At 44.5% G+C, this 21,539-nt stretch overlaps 1 protein-coding gene across 1 annotated transcript in view; it reads right to left on the bottom strand.

The window, feature by feature from the left end:
• The window catches only part of jarid2b (jumonji, AT rich interactive domain 2b), a 112,934-nt gene that overhangs the window by 27,827 nt on the left and 63,568 nt on the right, over positions 1-21,539 (bottom strand). Inside the window, exons 3-4 of the mRNA XM_037094072.1 lie at positions 21,250-21,379; positions 5,748-5,971 (exon numbers count right to left, since the gene is read on the bottom strand). Of these exons, the coding sequence (XP_036949967.1) occupies positions 5,748-5,971; positions 21,250-21,379 (354 nt within the window). The remainder of the gene's footprint in view (positions 1-5,747; positions 5,972-21,249; positions 21,380-21,539) is intronic.

Genomic DNA, 21,539 nt, shown 5'->3' with positions numbered 1-21,539 from the left:
CAGTCCGGAAGTAGTTCTGTCCAAACTCATTACCTTGCTGCAGTATGAATCCTCAAACTTTCTGATCATATTCAGATTTACGTGACAATATTAGAGATGTTCAGTGTGGTCTCAGACTTTGGAACACTCTTGTATGTTAATCACTATGTGATGTGTATGCTGCGGGATAGCTTTAAGGTGCAGTAAGTAAAAAATTTGGTTGAAAATGTTCAAGTCTTCACTAAAATGATCAATAAGGTGAGGAGGAGTGACAGTTTTGATTACATCTGTTGCTCCTAGCTTGAACCACTAGCTGTGCTGCTAACTGAGCTAACCACAGCTACATTTGGCAGCAGTTAGTGGTGATATTCTGCATATGAACTCAACAGGTGGTCAATTCTTATATATTGCACCTTTAATAACTGATTATAGCATTGATATGATGATAATATAGCATCATTTATAAGTCGTTAGTTGTAATATTTGCCTCCAAACATAGTTGAGTAGAAGTCTTTTACTTCTACTCAAAAGTACTTTGAGTTGTAGAGTAAATGTAATAATTACATTTCACTACTGGGAATACATGCATCACAATACAAGGTTCTCAAAGACATTGTAAGACAGTTGATAATATGAAAGGAGTAGAAACTGACTGCTGAGATGGAGCAAACTGAGAAGGTAAGAAAGCAAATAAAAACTATAATAAAATAAACCATTATTTTTCTTATCAGCTACAGAAACAAGCAACATGGGGGGAAAAAAAGGGACCAGAGATCAGACATAAAGAGATGCAACAACAGCACTCTAATATATTCAAGATCCCCAAAATAATACCGTCTAGAGGGAGAGAAGGCAGACGAGACAAAGACAGAAAGAGCCTGCCAAACCCACGGAGTGGTCGTTTACTGACCGCTGGCATCCCCACCCTCAATCCATCAATACACACATCTATGCATCCACACACACACACACACACAAGGTGACAAAAACACGACTCAGTCCTTCTCCCAGACCTCCAACAGGGCTTGAGCCCAATCCCCCAATTACATCGGCTTTTCATCCACCTCATTCCGACCGCAGACAAATCATAATTAGGTCTGAAAGAGTCTATTAGGATTGTCATTTTTAACAGGGCTCTTGGGTGGGGTGGAGGGTGGAGGGGGGCATAATTACAAACCCTCCTTTCTCTGGCTACCCTTCTTTTGTCCCCTTAACTGAGAACTGAAACAATGAGGACTATTTAAATAGTCAATCAGGAGGGTTTTTAGCTGCCATGGGGACGTGTGGACGTGCTGACTTAGGGCAAAGTGACTCGCAGGAGGCGCAAACGCCGTTTTTTTTAAGGGAAGGTCAGAGAGGGAGACACATCTCAGCTCTTTGGCAATGGAGAGGAAAAGTTATCTCCCACAGCGGAGCTCTGCCAACACTGTTCTGTCACTAGGGGAGAAACAGAGAGAGAGACACTGAGAGAGGATTAGGGATTACATCTCCAATTGACATTCCTTGATGTCAGCAAAACCATTAACCCCACAAACAGTGGCGGTGCTCTTAAAGGAGAACGCGGAAGAGTGTCAGTGTTGTACGGCTAAATTCTGCGCAGCGCCGTGAGCAACAAGAGAGTCGCAACTCTGCTCAAATTCCTATTCTCCGGGGTGAAAATGTGCGTCTAGTTAAGCCAGACTCTCAGACAGTAAAAAAAAAAAACGGCATCAAACTAAATCAAACTTAACAATCAAGCTACAAAGACAGAGGCCCAACACACTAGTCCTGGGATTGGAAATCTTTCTCTTAAAAACCAGATGTGAGGTTGATATCACATGGTGGATCGCATACTAAGAATCAGAAGTCTTTGGTTCACTGGGTCAGGGCTGGGAGGTTACGTAAACAGAGCGGAGAGAGACTGGCCTCGCTGAACCTGTGAGAGCGGCACCACACACTGGGAGCTGGCAGGCAAAAGGGAGAAGGCCCAGAGGTAAACACGGTGGCAGTGCACACACACGCAGACATACTGGCACATGCACACACACTCCAGAAAATTAGTCTTATGCAAGAGGCCAGTTTCCAGGAGTTTGTGTGCACATCATTGTTCATTTACTCCCCAGTCTATTCTTATCTCATCTGAGACATGAACAAAAACAAACTAGTCGCTGTATTTATTGTTGGATATTGTATATAATGAATGCTAGCACAACTGTCAATCCTAAAAGTCTGCTCAATTTACTAAAACAGTAGGAATCTCTAACCCCAACACCTAACCCTGACCCCCAACCCCAACTCATAGCCTTAACCCCGAAAGCTAACACTGACCCCCAACTCCAACCCTGAACTCCAACCTCAACCCAACACTGACCCCAAAACCTAAACCTAACCCCAACCATGACCCCAAAACCCTAACCCAAATACCCTAACCCTCTTGACGTGAAACACTTAAGTGACTTGGAAAGCTCACTGGAAACATACACTTCAGTTTGCTCTGCTCAGTGCTGCCCCCACCACGCCACTAGCAGCTCTACACCCTCTAGGTTACCAGAGGCAGACAGAGCCAGAGGCAGACTGTCTGGCTACCACCCAAATGGCTTTCTCCATGGATATAAACAGCCCAACTACAGGCCTGGACCACACATAAACACCATTCTGAGAACACAGGCAAGGCCCGAGCACTCTGCTTGTGTGCAAGGGTGTGTGCGTGTGTGATGAGTGGTGAGATAAATACAGTATATAGGCCCTAGACAGTGTGGGTGGTGAGCATACATGGTGCGCATCCTTCTATACAGTAGTGAGAAATCTATTTTTTTTTTTTTTCACTTCTCTGTCCGGTTACTCCCACGTTGCATCAGAGTAATCGTGCAGCCCTGCTCCCCCCTGGAGGAATTAAAAATAACTTTTGCTCGGATACGGCAACAACACCCCCACCAGTGGAAATAAAGAATCCCAGAAGAGACGAGACGTCTTCGGTTACAAACTCTGATTGGACGCAAAGGTTGAGCTGCGATTTCACAAGAGTCCAACATTTGTTTCTTGTTTCTTGTCGCTAACTTTGCCGCTTCAAATCCGTCACGTTCGAACAGCTTTTATGTCGCTGTCACAATGAGTGATGAATAGAAGCCTTTGGGGTTGGATGTGTAATGTTTACCAGATAAGAAAAGCAAACAGTGCAGTGGGTGTGTGGGGCGGTGTGTTTACACATGGTGAACGTTTGACCCGGGACGAATCCCAGAAATCTCCACTGATAGGGGCAGAAATGTGGCTAAATGCTCTCCTAAGAACTTGGGGGGGGAAAAAAAAAAAAAAAAAAAAAGTCAAAATCAAATTGAAAAGAAAGCAATTTATGGAGATCATGGATTTGAGATTTCCATAATATAGCTGGTGATCCTGTCAGAGGCATTTTGGTGGCAGACATGAAGCAGCCTAATGTGTGTGGTGGTCAGATCACCAGAGAGACACACATCAGAATCTTAAAGGGGATTGGGGGTTTCAGACGATATCAAAGACTCCAGTCCCTTTGAAAAGATTAACCAGGCTAACGCGGTTGTCCTCGTGGGCTGTGTCTCGTCATATACCCTGGATGCCGCACACACACACACACACACACACACACACACACACACACACTCACAATGGCAGGGCACGCACGAGATAAGCGGAACAGGCAACATCAGCGGCGAGCGGGGATTTGCACTCACGAACACGCGCCGGCTCAGAGACGCGCAACCTCAAGGGCTCTGCTGACATTCTCCCATGTCCCTCTCCTGCTAAGGGTCCCTGCATATGGGTCATATGAGAGGCCAAGGGGGAAAACGGAGCAGGAGAAGCCCCGTGCAGCAAAATGTCATCCTCGCAGCATGGATAGTAGACGTACATACACACAAGGCTAACGCGGGTCTATAAATACAGTGGTGGAGCAGGGAGCGGCAGAGTGGAAAAAGCCCAGTGGAAAACCATTCAATCGTTAGCTTAGCAGCCTAGCTCTAAAATTAGCTCTGGTAGCGCAGTAGACCTTGAACACACACACGCACACACACACACACACACTCACTCACTCACTAGAAATCAGCTTGCAAGGCACCATTCCTAACCTTAATTATAAAGAGAAAAAGCAGCAAGACTGAGTCAGGACCAGTCACCTACACCTCATTAGTCCAGCGCTCCACATATAAGGGAGGGGTTAGCTTAGCACCCAGAGCCCAAAATATACTTCAAAAAGTATATGGGACATTATATCATTAGCCTATGTAACATCCTGGCCTATATATGCAAATCAAAGCCCCTCTCACCAAAAGCTTCAGTCAGTTTTAGCAACCTCCAATTATATTCTTTTGAATGAGCCCTGAAAGGTTAAAATGACACTCCATAATGGGAGTGTTCTTGTCAGAATAGCAATGTATAGCCGCCACGTCCCAACAGGCTCGGATCTAAATTTGCCTCTCCGGAGGCTTTCAGCCTACTTTGTAAGACGGGCAGAGGTTAATAACGATAACGGTAAATTAATCTGAAGCGAGGAGGTTTTTGTCTTCCAAATGAGTTAATTTTGGTTGCGAGGACGCACTGAAGGAAAAAAAGGTGAGCGGGAGTATTTAACAAAGGGTAAAATTAAGATAGCGGAGAAAAGTCACAGCCAAGGTTGTTGAGAAAATGGTCCCAAACTTTTATATAAGGGGTGACTAAAGACAGACATGAATGGAGGGAAAACTTCCTTACATCTCATGTACAAGCCTGTCTACACACAAGATATGAAACAGAAAATCTTCTAATCAGTTTTCCTAATCCAAAAGCTCGGTTATATAAAGCACAGCGGAGAATCTGAAAGCAGGCTCATGGGTCTTTGGTCTTAAAATGAAGCAGAACTTCAGAGTTCTAGCAGAAACTTCTTGCAGTGTCCTGGCAGCGAACTAGCCCTCTCTGTGTTTGCTGGCCAACAGAGTGCAGATTATAAGTAACATGAATCCTTCATTAACTCCAGAGCAAATGAGAACAGGGATTGTTTTAGCTGCTATGAGTGCCGGGGGGGCTTGGTTAATCTGAGCTACTGTACACAAGCAGTTTATACGGGCGTGTGATAGAATCTGAGTGCTCGCATTTATCCAAAATAGTTTCTCTCCCAAGAAACAATGCTGCTGCTGTGTGCGGCACGCGCACCCTCACGCGACTAACTCTGCTGCTAATTACTCTGCCGTGACTTTTACAGTTCATCTGACATCGAGGGTGCTACATAGTGTCGATGAACCTGTGTAGTGTCTGTAGTGAGGGGTGTGTGTGTGAGTGTGAGAACTATGCAACGAACAGCTGCTGCGGTAAAGGGTGATGGGCAAGGTGTTAAAGAGACAGATAGTTGTTGAAAGGTAGGAGGGGGAGATGCGTAAGCTGATGAAATGCGGGATAATCTTAGCCTGGGGCGAGTACACTCTTATTTGTAGTATCCGTGCGTGTGTGGTTTTCGTGTGTGTGTGAGTGGGTGGAGGGTGATCAGAACTTGACTTCACAAAAACTCTGCTTGTGTTTTTTTTTTTTTGTGTGCATGTGAGAGTATCTATAATAAAGAGCAGAGCAAAGTGTTTAACCACAGCTCAGGTTTCCCTTTAGACTGTTATCTGAGAGCTGCACAAACAGGCCAGGCCTTGGAAATCATTATTCAGGCCTATTCATAGACGGCCAAACAGTAGCAAACTGTTCTCCAGCCTCAGCCGGTGCCCTGGACTCACAGTAACCTCTAATATTGTATCCGCAGCTGTCTTCTTCAACAACAATCCCTCCTTTCCGCCGTGTCTTACCTCTGAGGCAGAGGAAGGTGAGGAAGTCCTCCGTCTTGGGCTTGCGTCTAGACAGGTCCTGAATGGAAGAGGACAGGGACGAAGAGGAGAGTGACGTGAGGGACGAGGAGGGCACGGTAGCCAGGCCGGTGTTCAGGCTGCCCGGCTCGGCCACTTTGACGGGCGTAGTGCTGGGCGAGTTGGGCTGCGACTGGGCGAACTTCCTCTGGGCCTGGAGCCGAGGTCTGAGAGGGAGAGGGAAAAGAAGGAAAGAGTTAGAAATGTTGTATTATGTGAGCAAACCAGTGCTGAACCACAGCGAGCATGGCACTGATTCATTTAATGCATTTTATTAGATTTTACAAACTTGATTCCCAACAAAAGTTGGAACGCTGCGGTTGTGGACGTACTTCTAATAGGCATGGAAGAGGAAGGATATCAGGCTAATGAACAGGATCACCAAGTAAAGTGGGGTTATTCAAACATTAGACACTGAACTCACATCTTGTTTGGTGGGAAGAGCCGACAGCAGCGCTCTGCACTGAGCCGTTAAAGTAGTTGGTGTCATGAAACCATGCTCACGCACAGTAGAAGCATAACCTTTCAGAAAAAATGTGTATTACGCCTTATTTTACAGCAGTCACTGAAATCTCTCTGCAGTTTTTAGATCAGATTCGACTTGCAATCTTACATGTCGAGTTTGTATTTATTCATTTTCAAGTTACGGCTCTTTCCCCATTCATATGGGGGGGGGGGGCCTGGTCGTGTTAGCTTGGATTACTGCAAGGGGCATTGCAAAGATGGCTGCCAAGAGAGAAGAATTGCCTGCAAGGACTTTGGTTTTACACAGCACCCCAACTTTTTGAAACCGAGGCCGAGACTTGTACCACATATCGATTTGAAATAAACTGATACAACTACACATGAGGAATAAACATTAAATACACACAGAGCTGTCCCTACACATTTCAGCAAAGAAAGCAGTCTGCATGTGATTAAAATCACCATTTTACACACACACACACACACACACACACACACACACACCCACACACACACACTCTCTCTCTCTCTCAGCTGTTTTATTACTGTGGCCCTGTGGCTATATCATATCACTGTAGAGTAAATTGTTGAAACAGTTACCCTGTAGTGAAGAATTGATTAGCTTTGTGTGTGTGTGTGTGTGTGTGCACGCGCCCATTGTGATCACTTGCATGCGATGGCAACCACACACTCGCTGGCTGACATGGTCACTCAGTTTTTGTGTGTATTTGCACGTAGATCTGCGCAAATTCCACTGAGCAGCTACATGCAGTAGTTCCAATTTCATTCCTGTTGAGCGCCGACTGAAAGATAATTAAGCCGTCTTTAAGGCAGAACCAGCCGCGGCGGCTGATAACCAGGTACACGAGTACTGACAAGCACACACACACACCGCCCAAACAACTTAAGTTTCTTTATCTCTCCAACATTCTTTCATTTCTTCTCCATTCACGTCACCATTTTATTCTCCCTCCTTCTGCCTCGTGCTTGCTTTGCTATGTGGCGCAGCACACCTTTGAGACGTCTCTCTCATTCTTCTCTCTGCTTGTCTCTTTTCTCTCTTTATTTCACAGTGTGTGTCGGTGGCAGCGGGGGAAGGAGAAGAATATTAAAGGAGTGGATGTCTGAGAGAGAGCGATGGACTTTCTTGTCACACTGCCGCACACACACACGCTCTCTCACACACACTTAACATGTAGGCACAGCCACTCACACACAAACCATTAAAGTCATAGACTGTCAGGGGCCACATGAACCAGCAAGTGGCCTCAATCGATTAGTGCAGCCGTGTGTGTGTAGGTGTGTGTGTGTGCGCACGATGCTAGAAACGTCGAGGCGTAGTGATAGAAGCAATGTGATATCCTGGTATTATTTGTCAATTTGCCACGGGCCGGATTCAAGTAAAGGGAAGATATGATCATGTCTGGAGATCACCCACAATGCATTTGGGCACCCTGAAAAAGGTGCAGGGTTCCGATTACACTTCAATCAGGGAGCAGTGCGGCGTCAAAACGTGTCAATTTCCTGCCGCGACACGGGTGTGAGCTCGATGTGTGAGAAATTGAGAGATGATTGCACGTGCGTCACCAAAAGCGCCGCATTTGGACGCGGCGTGCAAGGGAAACCAAACACAGCGCTGTTTGCACACGCCCAGTTTGTTTACAATCAAAACACTCGGTAAACAAAAGCCGGCGACTTTGAGCCGCCTGGCATTTTTATGAGCTGGAATTCAATGAGTACACAAAAGTGATCAGCATTTACACAAATCTAATTGGCTTTGATTTGGAATTTTCAAAAAATGTCCACTGTACACAACATTTAAGGCATTTAGTCTCCAAACAAACGGCGGTGAAAAGTAATCTAGAAGGTATTATAGCACCGCCTTAATTCAACATCCACGTAAAGAGCTAGGTGCACACAGGAGGTGCGTGTTCCCCCTGCTATTACAGAACAAAGAGCGCGACGGCTCAATAGGCAAAACAACACAATGGGGACAGGTGTCACTTCACACAAGGCCGTGATTTACTGTCAAAATACGGGGAACGAAGATTGAGGGCAGAGAGGCAGCATGCACATGGAGGAGCTGAGAGAATTCTGAGGAATGGAGGAGAGAAAATAAGGACGAGGAGAGAGAAGCTGAGTTGTCAGGAGGGTTGTCGACCAGGTTGTATAGAGGGAATGTTAGCAGATGATAGTAAATGAAAGACACAGAAAGGGACATGGTAGTGTTGACAGTATCTGTACATCAATGCTGAATACTTGAAATGGTTTTAATACTTGTTACTATACTATACTATACTATACTATACTATACTATTACAATATAATTCTGCAGGACTGACACACCGGATGTTCCAGCTGCACTTTCCCACTGTCTTTTCTTTCAGACAGCAAGTAGACGCACACACACACACTGTTTATAAAGGCTTAAGAAAAGAGAGAAAGCGGAATGATGCCAAAATGATGATGTTATGTTTAATGATTACAACAGTCTTTTTACGGTTCTCTGCTACCAGCCAAGAAAACAGCCCATGTATATTTATCTTTTAATAAAATTCTGAAATTTCAACCTCATTTTTTCCCCCCATTGGCATCAAAAATCTGAATTCTTTTTAAGGTATTGTTTTGAAGACAGAAATGTCAGTATGGTGACAACACTGGGACGTATATTACGAATGGACAAGATGAAAACAGTCAAGGAAAATCATAATCATAAAATGATGGAAAGCTGAGAAAAAGAACGGAATGGACCAATAAATCCTCAAAATCCAGTCAAGGCCGGATACAAAAGCTGCAAAGATTAGTTGATTGCTTGATTAGTGAATCAAAAGCGAACACTTCTACACATCACAAGCAAAAAGGGTCATACATACTTAAAACCCTTGCCTACTCAACTCCTCGTCTGCCCTCGTAAAACATTTACCTTCTAAGTCTGCACACACACCATCATAAACTCTAGCTGTGCCCACAAGGGATGGAGAGTGCAGGACGTACAGACTGAGAGAAGTACCGAAAGGGATGAGGCCTGAGTGAGAAAGTGAGATGAAGTGATGGAGAGTGGGGAGGACGGGCTGCCGGGAGGGAAGCTGGAGGCAGGGAGGTTTGCGTGACTGAGTAAGAAGCGGCTGTGAGGAGAAGAGGGAACGACAAACCGTATACACAGAGATGCTGCAATCACAGTCACTGTGGTAACGTTGACCACAAACACGCATCAGACACTACGTGGAAATTGTCAAGTTACGAGAGAGAACTGACATCTTCAAGCCAAGCACGGGTAATACTGTCGTTTTAATTTCAAGGTATGTACTGAAGGATAAATATGACTTTTGCTACAGAAACTTTGTGTTAGTACAGAGCTTTAATTTAATAGAAATAACTTCACAGCTTGTTTGCAGTAAAATCTGTCAAGGGTAAAGAAAGTTTTTCCATCTCTTTCATATCCTTACACTGCCTATAATTAACATTACTTCCTGCTATACATGTAATGTGCCTCATTTTACAGCAATAAAACACACACTGTTGTTCGTCCATGTTCTTTCCCCTCCAATATACCTCTTAATCACATTCTTCTCCTCTTTCTTTCAAAATCTGAATGAAGACAGAGACATTTACAGGGTCAAGGACTGTATGAGTACATGCATGCTTGTAGACTTTGACGAACCTTGAACTCTCTCCTTACAGCAGCTGCACCCCCAATAGTCATTTCTTATTAATAACATTTTCTAATGCTTTTCCAAAGACTTCACCGTGCCCATGGCTGCGTAGCTGTGGCTATGCTGATGGTTCAAATGTGCTGCCACCCAAACGTGTCCCACCGTTCTATAAATTCAATCATCTGCAATTTAATATCGCGGAGGAGGAGGAGGGAGCGGCGGCAGACTAAGCTGTGCTTCGAAACACTTTTAAATAGTAAGCACAGCTCCCCATAAAAGCCTCTTTGGTAAGCTAAACCCTGGATAGTTTTATTGCTCCGGCTTTACGTGAATGGGATCCTATTTAACTACTTAAAAAAAGGGCCAGAGAGGGGGAATAGTTGACTGACACACAAAAAATGAAAACAGGCAGCATGACAACAGAAGTAAAGAAATAAAAATGGGGACAGAGGCAGATGAGCTAATAGCACTTACTACATCCTGTCTAGACAGTCAGCCAGATCCTCTCTAAACACGCCGCAGGTTTCCCTGGGACGATCCTCTGTTATCTGTTACCTATTAACTAACATGGAAGATGTGCTTGAGGGGGGACTTTCCCAAAACTCACTAAAAATACAGTTTGCAGTCACAGGTAATCTCCAGTAATTGGACTAAATCTCTCTTTACGTACATCTCTCCGTTTTATCAGTTCTTGTCATCTTCATTTACTGGCATGCCAACAGCAAAGACGAGCCTAATAAAAAAAAAAAAAAAAAAAGGTAATAAAAACAGATGACGACGTGATAATGCAGAGGTTTGGTGGTGGATCCGCAGGCAGGGGAACGGGAGAAACAGAAGCGGATCGCCTTCCGCTGCGAGAACCACAACTTCGGTAGGTGATTATTTTAAAAAGATGACAGACAGCGTTCCTCTTTGGAGAATCAGGTGGCCAAGACGGAATTACTGTGATTATCACCATCAAGGGCGGCGGGAAATTAGAGCGTGGAAAACAATTATAGTGACACTTATTCAGGCGGGCTCCTCAGAAAATTGAGCAATGTCCTTAAAGTTTTGCCAATATGTCAATGCAGAGCGACTTTTTAGTTAAAAAGGACGGCGAGACAATCAGGCTTAGTGCTCTCTCTCTCTCTCTCACACACACACACACTTTTCAGAGTTAAATGTTGAGAAAACGGCATGAGAACAATTTGCAGTGACATGACTGCTTTTGTAAGTGCTGCCACTGCGCTGAGGACTGAGTGGTAACGTGATCCTCTGATTTAGCCCTCCGTCTGCCCAGAGGACGTCTGCCTCTGTGGGTGGGTGTGTGTGTGTGTGTGTGTGTGTGTGTGTGTGTGTGTGTGTGTGTGAGAGAGAGAGAGAGAGAGAGAGAGAGCCAGGGTACACCATGTTCCCATGCGTGTTGAACTATAGAATACTAATTGGTACAGTGCCATAGTAGGAAAGTGAGGCTTACGTGAGTTAAAATTAGCCTGATTGCACTGATTGAAGAAGAGCGGGAGGCAGCGAGGGGAAAAGAGGAAACAGAGATCTGATAGAGGGAGAAAAAGCAGAGAGATTACAGCAGGATGTCCCCATTCATCTCTTTCTAATCCACCTTTCATCCATCCCTTCCTCCCTCCATCCCTTCCTGCTACTCCCCCCAGCCATCCAGCCTTCAAAGGGTTGCTCTAATGTCTAATATTACACGTGGCACTGTAGCCGCGTTAGCATTGATTATCTCCGAGAGAGACGGGGTGAGAAAAATTTCTGACGACCCCCGTCAGCCGGCGAGGAGACGAAAAAGGAGGAAGAAGAAAGAGAGAGGGTAGTAAGTGGGGAGACAAAGGGAGGAGGTGGCGATGATGATGATGGGACGGAGAGGAGGACGAGCTGCGGCTTGTTCAGTGTGTTGTTTCTCTCGGCTAAAAGACGGATCACAAATTTGGACAGTTGACATAGATCCCACACATGCACACGGACCCTGTCAATCAAAGACACCGCGCTCTCTTCTTCGGTCTCCATCTTATCAACACCTTCCCAGCAACGTCCGTTTCCATGGGAACTGCTGCGATGGCTCTGGCTGTGGTCATCTTGACTTACACTTTGAGGGGCGTTGGCAAAGCATCTGCCCCGTGTACGAAAAGATATTCCCTCCCGGCTCCACCCACCTCCCCGACCCAGCATAAAAAAAATTTAAAAAAAGAACCCCCCCCCCAGACTTCTTAAACTGTCAGCCAGAGAGTGCAAAACACTAGATGACTAAGCACGTGTGTGCGTGTGTGTGTGTCTGTGCGTGCCCGTGTGTGTGTGTGTGTGTGTGGAGCCGACAACAGCTGATTTATTAAGCCAAATATCAACTAATTTTTGTATGAAACACTTATAATAGATGCAAAGCAGAACTGCTTCATATGCCAATTAGGCGGGAGCGATCGCTGGATGCGTGTTTGATTTATCGAGCAAGCTGCCGGCTCAGCATATCAGCATCTCTCAATTCTTTACGTATAATCAAATATTGATGAATGGAGTCCAATATGTACAAGTGATATATAATTTAGAGCAGCAGAGGGGAGAAACAAAGTGATGCAAACACGGGTGAGACGTGAACTTTACAGAGCGTTGTAACGGATGACTCGGCAGCTTAGGAGAACGTTTATATTTAGCGTTTGTGTAAATGGATGAAATTTTCCACCTTTAATGAATGAGCGGATGGAATGACACACCGAATGACTGGGCGCCTTAATGTGAGAAGGCATTTAATGATGAGTGTGTCTGTGGGCCCGGGGTCACGCACTGTACACCGTGTGCCTTGGTGACGATGCCTGGGTCCTCCACAGGAGAGCCTTGGCTGTTATATGTGTGGCAGTCGCTGCGCGGTTTGGTTTCAGACCTTTGCTGTGCTGCCGTAACCCAATATTTGGATAAGGCTGGCGAGGGAACAGGAGCTAGTAGTCCCCGAGTTGATTTGTGCAAATGTGTGTCAGCCTCTGACTTCTAAAGCACTCTTAATACGGGGAAGTTATTTGGATACAGGCCGCTGCTAGCGATGCCAAAAACATGCTGTATTAATTAATTGGAATTTAACTGTTCATCTTAATTGCATCCATTCAGAAACTCCATGCATACCACTAGAAAGAGAATGAGGATGACAGAAATCAAGGAAAACGACAGGAAAAGAAAAAGGTGCAGCTAATTATTTAAAAAGCACACATGTTTGTTTATTACTGAATAACTGTGTATCTGTGCTATTTGAATGTGATTTAGTGATCGCTGTTTGATACACCCATACCAGTATAAATGGTTCTGAAGAAAAGTCACACATTCTAAATCTGGCTTCTCTGTCTTTACAAGGTCCATCTGAATCAAGCAGGGTCTCGAGCTCGTACACAGTATGTCCAAAAGGTTTGATCGATGTTGGCATGAGGCTGGGCTCTAGTCAGACTTCGTCTTCCCTCCCATGGTAAAGGTTATTGTGTGAGGAGAAGAGCGCTGATCCAGAGTCTGTACCTTAGGGGCTGTATTAATTGGCTCCAGATGGCCCACATGGTCCTGATAAAAGACTACCTCACTGCAGCTGGCTCTGTGAGAGGAGCGTGTACGTGTGTGTCTGTTTCGGTGTGTGTGCGCCTGAGTCCATTTTGTTCCTGATCAGAGCAACATACATGTTTATGTACATAAGAGTATGAATGTTTATATGAAGGGATTAAGCATCACAACGTTTGTGGAATCAGTGTTTCCGGCTGCTCATCTGTCTACATTTATCTCTGTTTCCTTGGTTCAGATCCATCAGCAGATAAAATGAGTGAGAATGCATTCTGTGAATTCACAGTGACCACACTGTAATTGACACCATGCGCATGTGTGAATATGAGCATTAAAACATGCGTACAAAGCTCCAGGGCTACTAAACTTTTCTTGCACAGCATCCACTGCACGCCCTTTAGTCTGGCACATTAAAGCCCCCAAGTGTATCAAAGCAGACATATTGTTCTCATTTTCATAATCTTATCTCTGGTTACTACTAGAATAGTAGTTAAATAGTTTACATGTTTTAACGCACAAAAAAAACACAAGTTTTCTCATACTGTCCAGTGATGCAGCACCAGTAGTAAAAATAAATTAAACAAACACATTCTTAGATGCAAATCTAGCAGTTTTTACCTAAGTTATGCAAATGATGTAGTGTGACGTCAATAGGTCACTAAATTAAAGGTCAGACTACTGGGCGGGTTTAAGGAGCAGTGTTTTCTGTAGGGGAGAGAAGCTTCTGTAGACTTCTTAATTTTCAAGGCTCTTTACATTCACAGGAACCTTTTTAACACACTGAAGGAAAGGGGAAAAAACTACTATGTCTTCTTTAAATGAAGAAAAATAATCCGCTGGCTTTTACAGATATCACTTCTTAGCCTGCAGGGAGCGGCTACCCAGGTGGAAAGTTCGTTACGATATATAGTGAGACAGCAACACAAACCCTAAAATGGCTGATGCGTGGTCATTGTAAACAGTCGTAACTGAACACTCAACCTCACTCAGTGTGTTTATTGCTTTTCTGTCGCAGTGCATTTAGGAGGAGGACGGCACTGCGGTGCACTGACCCACTGACTTTGTGACCTTCACATATACAAACAGCCCCCTGCACGGACCACGGTCGCATACACGCACACCAAACACAAATAAACACCATCATTTGTCAGTGAGGCAGGGCTGCTTGGAGGACACGTATGCACACAGTAGTCATCACGGAGCAGGCCCTAGTGACCACGACTACAGTGTTTCTGTATATTTTGTCAGTGTGCGGTTTTAACGCTCAAGTGCTTTGCGTTGACATCAAGATAAATGCGAAAGTGTTATTCAGAGGTGTGATGGTGTGCGTGCCTGTGACCCAGCCGGGGCAGCTGTATGCTTAAAGTGGCCACAATAATGCTCAAATTCATTTGAGATTTAAGATACAGGCGGACTTATGTGCATATTTAAATATAACCTTGGCTTTTCACTTGCGCCCACTCCCTCCCTCCTTTTTTTTTTTTTGAATGAAACAATGAGAGTGGAGATGGCCTGATAGGCAGATGTAGAGAGAAAAGACATCTTGACAATAGATCAAGCTTAGCTGTATCACTGTGAATATATAAATGCTATATCAGGTGAGATGGAAGTCAGCCATTGTCCCCCTTGTCACCTTGAAAGTGCGAATATACAAAAGTGGCATTATACTTATTTAAACGGCATTAAAATAACTTCAAAACACCAAATGGGCTTCACTCATTCATTAAGGCCAGAGGTTTTGAATTTGTTGAGAATTAACAGCACTTCCTGCTATGCTTTCTTTTCACTCGGAGAGAAAAGATGAAACGGCGCACTTAGTAAGCTTTGTTAGCAGTCAAGGTCCACTGCTCTGGGCTATTTGCCAGCCCCCACCCCTTCACAACACGGGCTGAACTCAAACCCTATGACCCCTGACCTTGCAGTCCTCCTTAAATCACCCCTGGGACAGGCTGACCACAGCCAAGTTAGGTCAATAAACATCAGAGATGGTTCTGTATGTGCTAAGCAATCAGTCTAATTAAGCCAGAGTCACGTACGTGGACCTTCAGAGATTGTGAGTGGCCTGCAGGCCTTGGGGCTACAGACACGGGAGGCGGTGGCGTTCAGTGAAATAAATAAGGGTACATTTTATTATTTTGCAATGTAGCCTGAGTTCCAATTCAAAAGGGACTCGTCCAAGAATTCAAAACACATTTTTCCTCAAACCTGTAGCAGTAATTATGAATCACTTGTGTTTCGGTGTTCTTCAGAGATATTTGCCATTTTTTGAATGAAATGGAACTAGATGGCCAAAGTAATACATTTAAAAACTCAACAGTGATGCCCCTTCCAGAAAAGATGATGCGTTCACTCAAGATAATCCACAGACATTGTTGTAAGCAGTTTCATGGAGGAGCCATTGTCTCTCTACCCAACCACACCCTATCACTGCACACAATGAAATGTGAATCAATAAAGGCTGTAATGTTAGCTAGCCTAGTTAGCTTATTTGGCTAGCCTGTCGCCCATGTGCAGATGCATGCGTCATTCTGTGTGATATATCCAAAACTTGACAACTCACACCAAAACAATCTAGATGGATAAATAGTGTTACAAGTAAGAGGAAAAATATGTGTTTTTGATTTTGGGGTGAACTGTCCCTTTAAAAGTGTCCCGATATCATGTGGTTCAATGATTAGAGCAACAGATGTACACACATGCAGGGTGGTCCAACCACTAAACACACACATCCAGATTGCTCCAAACTAATCAACAACCTCCAACTCCATTGAGCGACATTTCAAAAACACGTTGTGGCTTCTACTGGATCACCTCAGTTGACACGCAAAGGTTTTGTTTCATCTCAAAATGAGATATTCTTTAGGAGCTTAAATCAATATACTGATGCAGTATTTTCAGTCATTATAGCAGCTTGGCTTACAAGCGATATTTTCACAGCTCCAAAAAGGACACAAACTATTAAAAGACTTTTCTGAGTGGCAGCCCTGAGTGCTCCAGATACAGAAATAACAGTGTATTGCAAATCCCATGAACCGTTCAGATTTTGCTGCATTATGTTTTAAGAAGCGCCACGCAAAAACCAGTTGCAACACGGTTAATCTGCGCAACAATCGCCGCGTTAGCACTCATATTAGACAGCGATTATGGCAGCGAGTCTGTGCGCTGAGTGACATTATGCACTGTGGTGGATGGTTAATACTCCTTCACCCTGCCATTTTCCAGCGGAGCGGAAGGCTTTCATAAAGCCGCAGCGACAATGAGAGGACAGTTTAGAGGAGATTTCGGAGACTGACGTGTTGACATGCCGGGGTGAGTCACTGACAAGCCGCCAGACAGAGAGAGGGAGACAGAACAACAAAGGGAGAAGCCGTTTAATCTGCGCACAGACAATAACCACGACTCTGATTATAGTCCAATATTTAAAGGCACGGCCGAAAGGAGCGTCTGTCCTGCTTTCTCATAAACATAATGTATGCTTATTTGGTTGTGACTGTGAGAACATTAGGTGTTCGGTGTTGCACTACATATAGGTCCCCTCAAAACACCATCTTCAGTAAATCAATAGCCACATTATGGCCGTCTATTAAACACACATTTCCAGTGTGTGCATGCAGGCCTGCGCGCACATGCATGTAATCCCTCATAAATGGAAATGGTGATTATGCATTACTGACAAGAGTCATTGGTTACGCTAGAAAAGACAAGTGTGTGTGTGTGTGTGTGTGTCTGTGTCTGTGTGTGTCTCCGTGTGTGTACACACTTGGCATTCATTAAGTCGAAACAAAACAAGCGGCGGCAGCTGAGTGTGTGAGTGTGTGTCTTGGCTGAGACAACAGAGGGAGCAGATTCAAAGAGAGCCAAAAGTGGGGTTCAATGTAGAGAGAGAGAGAGAGAGAGAGAGAGAGAGAGAGAGAGAGAGAGAGAGAGAGAGAGAGAGAAAGAGAAAGAGAAAAGAGGGAGAGAGAAAGAGAAGGCAGAAAATTAAGTTGAGAAGTCTCGTTTGAAAGGGCCACTCAACTTCTGATCCACACACACTCTACCCCACACTTTGACAGCGCTTTAAGTACATTCAAACTCAGCTGAACTAATAGCCGAGCTGCCGTTTTCCACGCCAACACACGATGCATCGTGATCTCATTTCGTCTGGCTCCAATGTCATCCAAGATTTCTAATAATCTTAAAACACATGCGATTAAAAGCTTGAGATTCTTCCTCTTTCTTGCGCTTAATCATGATTAACACGCCTCCGTGCTCCATGAGTCTCGAAGATTAAAACCACAAAAATGCCCCGATCGTGAAAAAGAAAACCACGCTGGAGCAATGTTTAGACTGTACCTGCCAGACCAGAAATACTGAATTAAAATGCCAGCGAATGATTTACCCATTTCTTTTACGACTTTACAAGACGCTGACTAAATGCCAAATTCATGACAGCTTACTGGTGGAGAGGCTTGAGTAAAAGTATCATGATGCACGACTGAAGTTCCCGCAGGGAGCAACACAGAAGTATTCAACTGCCTGAACTTACTTTGTTACTCTGCAAGCCGGGACAGCAAAACTATTTAAAAGGTGCATTATGTAGTTTTGGGGAAAACATCTCATTAACTTCGACTAATTTTTTATGCCTAAACAAACTCTGTTCATTTTTATGACTGCATTAACTAAATTAAAAGAAGAACTGACAACACAGTTTCATACCATGCCACCTTTCTAGCTTCAAACAGTGTTCTGGGGTCCTTACTTTAATTTGAGAACAGCTAATTTACTCAGTAATTTCTGAGTTTGTTTTATTACCTCATTAATATGAAAAATATCAAAAGAGTTTGAATTTCATCTCAAACTACACAGAGCCCCTTTTAAAAGCATGCTTCAGGACCTGTCTTGACACCTCAGCGACTGCTAAACAACGATGCTCTTCAACCTAAATCAAACGTGGGCGAGGAGCAGAGGTGCAGGAATATATCTAGGTCAGTAAACCATGGCAGAGAAGACGAGATTGTGCCGGGTTGTGAGAAAAAAAAAGTTTGTGCCCTGTGTGTTCGAGTGTGCAGGCGCCACTTTTTGGCAGGGGGAACCCCCGTTCTGAGAATATGGTCATGCTGGTAGGAGAGGGCTACAATGAGCTGGCATGTTTCAGAGGATGTGCTGCCAGTCTCCACCACCAATCTCAGGAGCATGGGAAGGCAAACACAGAGTTGATCTCAAAGACTTCTAAAGGGGGGCCGCTTCCTGCCAAAAATCACTCGCACCTGTCCTTCTGTCTCCTTCCTCCCTCCCTCCCTCCCTCTTTCTATCTGCTGCTCCTCCCAGTCTTTCCCCTCTCCGTCTCCCCTCTATCCCTTCATCCTCTCTCGCTCCCTCTCTGTGGTGTGAAAACTTTTTTCTTCACTCAAAAAAAAAAAGAAAAATTGGAACCAGCTATGCCACCGCTCCTCCCTTCTGTTTTGGCCAGTGCCAGGTGTAAAAGCTCCTGGCATCGTCTCAGTTGGTCCTGTTCAGGAACAGTGCGGGGCAGCCATGCCAGGGCACTGGAGTCATCCTTCACACATAAAGTGCGCGCACACACACACATACACACATTATAAGCTTTTTAAGAGGGCATGAGGCAGTGCCAAGTACTGGCTAGGCTTGTGTTTCATTAGCATCAGATAGAGCCTTTCTTCATTCAGTCCTGCTGTGTGTGTGTGTGTGTGTGTGTTTGTCTGTGTGTGTGTGTAGTGCACTAATGAAAACCAAGGATCGGGGTGGCCTCTAACTGAACTCCAGTCAACACACACACACAAACACAAACACACACAGAGCACTACAGGCCACCAGAGCAAGAGAGAATAAAAGTGTGAGAGTGTCCTTGTTATAAGTTATTCCTTCGGTGCTTTTCTCGCTCAGTTGGTGCTGAGTAAAGTGTTTACGCTTTGCTATAATATGAGCCGCGGGGTCACTTGGTTCCAATTCAGCACTTTCTGCCGTTGTCAGTCAGGAAGTGGCCACTACCATTTATTCTCTTGTGTGTACAACCTCACCTCGTTTATCCTGGCTGACACCGAGCTCACCTGTTAAGAGGATATTTTTTTCTTTCTACTGCTCGCAAAAAAACAAAAGCGAACACTTTCATTCTTTTTATGTCTTCGGAGGAACTTTAAATGTCTTATCAGCTGCTCTCCTGATTTTCGGAGCCAGGTAAGATGAAAGCTCGTCATGACGGAGCTCAGATTTGGAGGTTACAGTATCGAGTGACAGCGCGGAGGACTCAGGCAGGTGCTTGACATGCAGTGAATGGAGCCTGTATGGGCCGCTCATTACAGAAGGACATCTGCTGCTGTCCGACCCCCCCATCCCCCAGACTCCACCCCTAGCTTTACACTGATGCTTTGATGCCCTGTCAGTGTGTGTGTGTGTGTGTGTGTGCGTGTGTGAGAGAGAGAGAGAGACCAGCAGCAGAACAAAAACAACACACACCCACACAGAAACACACACCTGCCATCTACAGTAGCTGGAATAAAAAGTGGGCGTGAGGCTGAAAATATAATAAGGAAAAATAGGTGCATTGTGTGCTATTTAACGTGTGTGTGCAGAGGGAGAAACGATAGCCATTTTTTAATCTGCTGTACACTCTATAGAGTGTGATTATTTGTAAATCATATTTTCCAGCTCGTGATTTCAAAAACCGCTTCATGCTGAATGCATTAGAAAGCATCACATTTTCCAACAATCCTTTATTCCATTTTCCAAGAACATCTGTCTGAGAGAGAGAGCAGTGTTTTGCACCAATCTCTCTGAAAATTACTATTTATTTAACAGACAAAAGCCCATTTGAATAATTCACTTGTGATATAAAAACGCCTTCTTAAAATAAATAAATAAATAAACAACAATAATCAAAATTTGCTGGCTGGAAATGAACAGCTCATTGTACTCTGTGCCAACTTACATTTTTTAAGTGATTCATTTGGAAATGCATGGCAACATTCCTTTGAGTGGCTAATTATAAATGACTGAAATGGCATTTGCATTAAAAGATGAGGGGGCGTGCTCATTAAAAAGACCTCGGCGCCCTTTACAGGGTGGCACTATTTACACTTCTCTGTTGACTGTCATCTCCTATTACACAACTAATAGGCAACTTGCTCTCGTCCAGAAGAGAAAAAGGAAGAAATGACAAAGAGAGTGCATACACTAAGTTTATAAATCAATGTGCCGGACAAAGTGGAAACATTCTCAATTGATTTTTCCTGGGGGGTGTTGTAAGAGAGTATGGGGAGACAGACGGGATGAATTACACACAGAGGAAGAGAGCAAATAAGAAAAAGGAGAAAGATAAAGTGTGTAAACGATAGAAAACCCGAGAGCAGCAGACTCTTAACCCTCGCAGCTCGGGAAATTCATCAAAACTAAGCTGCCGGTACAGTTCGTAATGTGTGTGTGTGTGTGTGCAAAGTTTCTAATCACGCTCACGGCCTCACACACTCCGTGTCAACAGCGGCAATCCTTTGATATGAACTCGCAGACAGGCTCGCAGTTCTGCACCGATACAAGATTCGCAGCTCCGCAAAACTGTTTGATGACCCCGATGACTCACAAACAGGCTTACACACATAAACCAGTGTGTCTTCAGGTATCAGACACTTTGACACAATGCCGTTCAATGTGTTTCGTTTTGTTTTGACTGAGATACCCCTAGTGGCAGAAAATACATACTATGCATTATTCAAGTCCTAATATTTATACACTTTGAGACATTTTATTTTATTTTTTCAGACTTTTTGTAACTTGTAGACACCCTGATACAATCACACACGCAGTCTTACCTCTTCTTTGCAGGGCCATCCTCGCCGTACTTGCCACCGTCTAGGCCCTGAGAGCGCAAGGACCCATCTTCTTTGTGGCTGCCCTTTGACCCCGAGCCGTTCAGCTGCCCGTTGGCAAGGAGTGAAGCACCTGAGGAGAGACGAGCAACCGTATATTTTAAGCAACCACCTCCAGATATCATGGCTTCATACTGCATTAAAAATATTGCCAGAGTCTTTAGGGAACAAACATTGTTTTCATCTGACAGAGTTAATAAAGCCTTCCGTTCCTGATTTGACGCAGCGCGGAG

Source organism: Acanthopagrus latus, chromosome 3 (assembly GCF_904848185.1).
Source record: "Acanthopagrus latus isolate v.2019 chromosome 3, fAcaLat1.1, whole genome shotgun sequence".
Lineage (NCBI taxonomy): Eukaryota > Metazoa > Chordata > Actinopteri > Spariformes > Sparidae > Acanthopagrus > Acanthopagrus latus.
Note: the sequence above shows the minus strand (reverse complement) of the source record. Positions and strands in the feature narration are given on the sequence as shown.